General features: G+C 43.4%; 1 protein-coding gene across 1 annotated transcript; it reads left to right on the top strand.

Moving 5' to 3' along the window:
- Positions 1-315: 315 nt before the first annotated feature.
- On the top strand, positions 316-2,163 carry LOC149168771 (uncharacterized). The gene has a single exon (XM_089426960.1). The coding sequence runs from the start codon at positions 632-634 to the stop codon at positions 1,907-1,909; it is 1,278 nt and encodes a 425-aa protein (XP_089283086.1). The 5' UTR covers positions 316-631; the 3' UTR covers positions 1,910-2,163.
- The last annotated feature ends 574 nt before the right edge of the window (positions 2,164-2,737 follow it).

Raw genomic sequence — 2,737 nt, forward strand, 5'->3', positions numbered from 1 at the left:
CCCACGAAAAGAATTAAAAAGAAAAAGGAAAAAAAAGAAAAAGACCAAACAACCCACAAAAAGGAATTAGTTTACGCTCTATCGTCCTTTCCATTATTTATATATATATATAGGTTGGGTATATCTGTAAAAATTCATGTGGTAATCCCACCATTTGTCATGAAGGGAAGGGCGATATTATTGAGGTAAAGTGCGAAGGAATTTATTAATTTGGGAAATAGGGGAAGGCACGCATCTCTAAAAAATACCAAGTTGGCGGTGAATACCCTAACCATAATGGAAATTGGAGGCGCGTTACCATTCAATAATTTAAATTACACATTTTGGGTGACCGCCAAAATTTGAAATTGGCACTCCAAAATATTGGGGGCAAAGGTTGCAAGGGTCACACTGATTTTGGTTTGAAGCATACAATCACCTTTCGCTCTGAAGCATATGCATAGCATGGGCAACACTGCGCAGGGAGAGGGACATTTTAGACCCAAAGCTGCAAATTGGTCCTCTGCCCATTTCTGTGCTCCCGCTGATACCCATTCTGCCCATTTCTGTGCTCCCACTGATTCCCATTACCCACTTTACATGCTACTCTTCTCTTCTTAGAAGGCACAGATACGATATAAGCTGGGCATTGATGGAATCCAACAAGGACGAAGCAGTGAGAGCCAAGGAAATGGCAGAGAAGAAGTTCCAAGCGCGGGATCTGGAGGGTGCAAAGAGACTGGCCATGAAAGCTCAGCAGATGCACCCTTCACTCGAAGGGCTGTCCCATATGATATCAGTCCTCGATGTCCACATTGCGGCCCAAAAAAGGTTGCTCAATGGGAAGCTCGACTGGTATGCAATCTTGCAGGTCGATTTGGTGGCGGAAGAGGGAGCCATCAAGAAGCAATACAGGAAACTGGCCCTCACGCTTCATCCTGACAAGAACAAGTCTCCAGGGGCCGAGGAGGCTTTCAAGTTCGTAGGCGAAGCCTTCAGGGTTCTTTCCGACCAGGCCACCAGATCTGCTTACGATCTCGAGCACAAAGCTTCAAATTCCAAGCCCTCTCCGGCGAAGAAAACCACCAAGAAGCGTGACAGGAAGCAGAGGCAGAGCAATGCGGCGTCTTTTGCAACTGCAAGTAAGGATAAGGTTGTGCCCACTTTCTGGACGATGTGCCCCAGCTGTGCCGTGCGCTATCAGTTCTCCATAGAGTACGCTGATCGCTATATCTATTGCCCTAATTGCCACAAGCCTTTCGTGGCCTTTACGGTCTCCATGACTCATCCTGCTCCCATCTACACCTGTAAGCCGCCCCCTCCTCAGCAGCAGGGGACGATTCCTCAACCCAACCCTAACGGGAATGGGAACAGGAACGGCAACGGGACTACTGGAACTGGAATTGGCAAGGAGAATGAATTCCCCCCCAATAAGAACGGAGAAACAACTGCACACCATGCTGAAAAGGAAAAGCAGTCCAATAACAAGAATGAGAAGGAGACTGAGACTGGAATTGGGATTGGCAAGGAATATCAATTCCTCCCCAAGAAGAATGGAGAAGCAACTGCACACCATGCTGAAACGGAAAAACAGTCTAATAACAAGAACGTGAAGGAGAAAGAGCAGAATGAGAATGTGGTTCCCAAGAAGTCTCCGCCCAATGCTGAAACGGAAAAACAGTCTAATAACAAGAACGTGAAGGAGAAAGAGCAGAATGAGAATGTGTTTCCCAAGAAGTCTCCGCCCAATGCTGAAACGGAAAAACAGTCTAATAACAAGAACGTGAAGGAGAAAGAGCAGAATGAGAATGTGGTTCCCAAGAAGTCTCCGCCCAAGAAGAAGAAGAAGACAGCCATGGACGACAAATTTGACAGAGGTGCATTTGATAGGCTTTTCGCTAATTCCAATTGGAATACACGGAAATTATAGTGACTGTAAATGCAAATGTTTCACTGTTACTATTGTTTTGGAAGCTTTCACATGAATATGTACATGATGCTTTCTCTTTCTTTTCATTTGGCGCTTCACTTGGCTTATATTCGTCCTCTCGGCCCTTAGTTCTGCTTCTCTGCCAACAGCAGGGATCTGCTTTTGAATTAATGTGATCAAACTATTGTCAGGCTTTTCTGACATGACATGAAATTTAATTTATGATTTTTCTTAAAAGTGGGGGGTTTGTCTCTTTACAAAGCAAGGGCGTATATGGTTACAACAAATTCTCGGATTTCTGAAAGTAGTTAATCATGAAAGTAATACTCCTAAATTTTTTCCGCAAGGTTTACTGATCTTGAACATCATTTTGGAGATGTGGCTAAAGTAATATTCCTCTGTTCTGTACTAAAAGAATAACCGATTTCTCCCTGGTCTGAGTTTTGCTATAAAGGACTGTGCATTGCTCAGGAAATTCTCTGTTCTAAATATCGTTTTCTTCAACTTTCAGCTCTTACTATACCAGATAGGTGATGTCAAATCCTTGTTAACATTTTAGATGGGACAATTTATTTTTATACTGATCAATTTGTAAAATTGTCATTAGCATACATATCTGCATTTTACCACTGAGCAAACTGCCTCTCATTTCAAGCATGCATGCAGTAGACTAGTGGGATACTTCATGGAAACCAGGTTCGGGTGAGATGGAAGTTCTTTCTTCTAGAACCATATTTGTTTGCTGTGCATTCTTAGTAAACATTAACAGCCAATCACGGGGCTGTGAGCTAATGATTGGGTGAAATGGAAGTTCTTTCTTCTAGAACC

The sequence above is a fragment of the Pinus tabuliformis genome, chromosome 4_2 (genome assembly GCF_031772625.1).
Source record: "Pinus tabuliformis cultivar Carrire ecotype Pingquan chromosome 4_2, CPIR1, whole genome shotgun sequence".
Classification (NCBI taxonomy): domain Eukaryota; kingdom Viridiplantae; phylum Streptophyta; class Pinopsida; order Pinales; family Pinaceae; genus Pinus; species Pinus tabuliformis.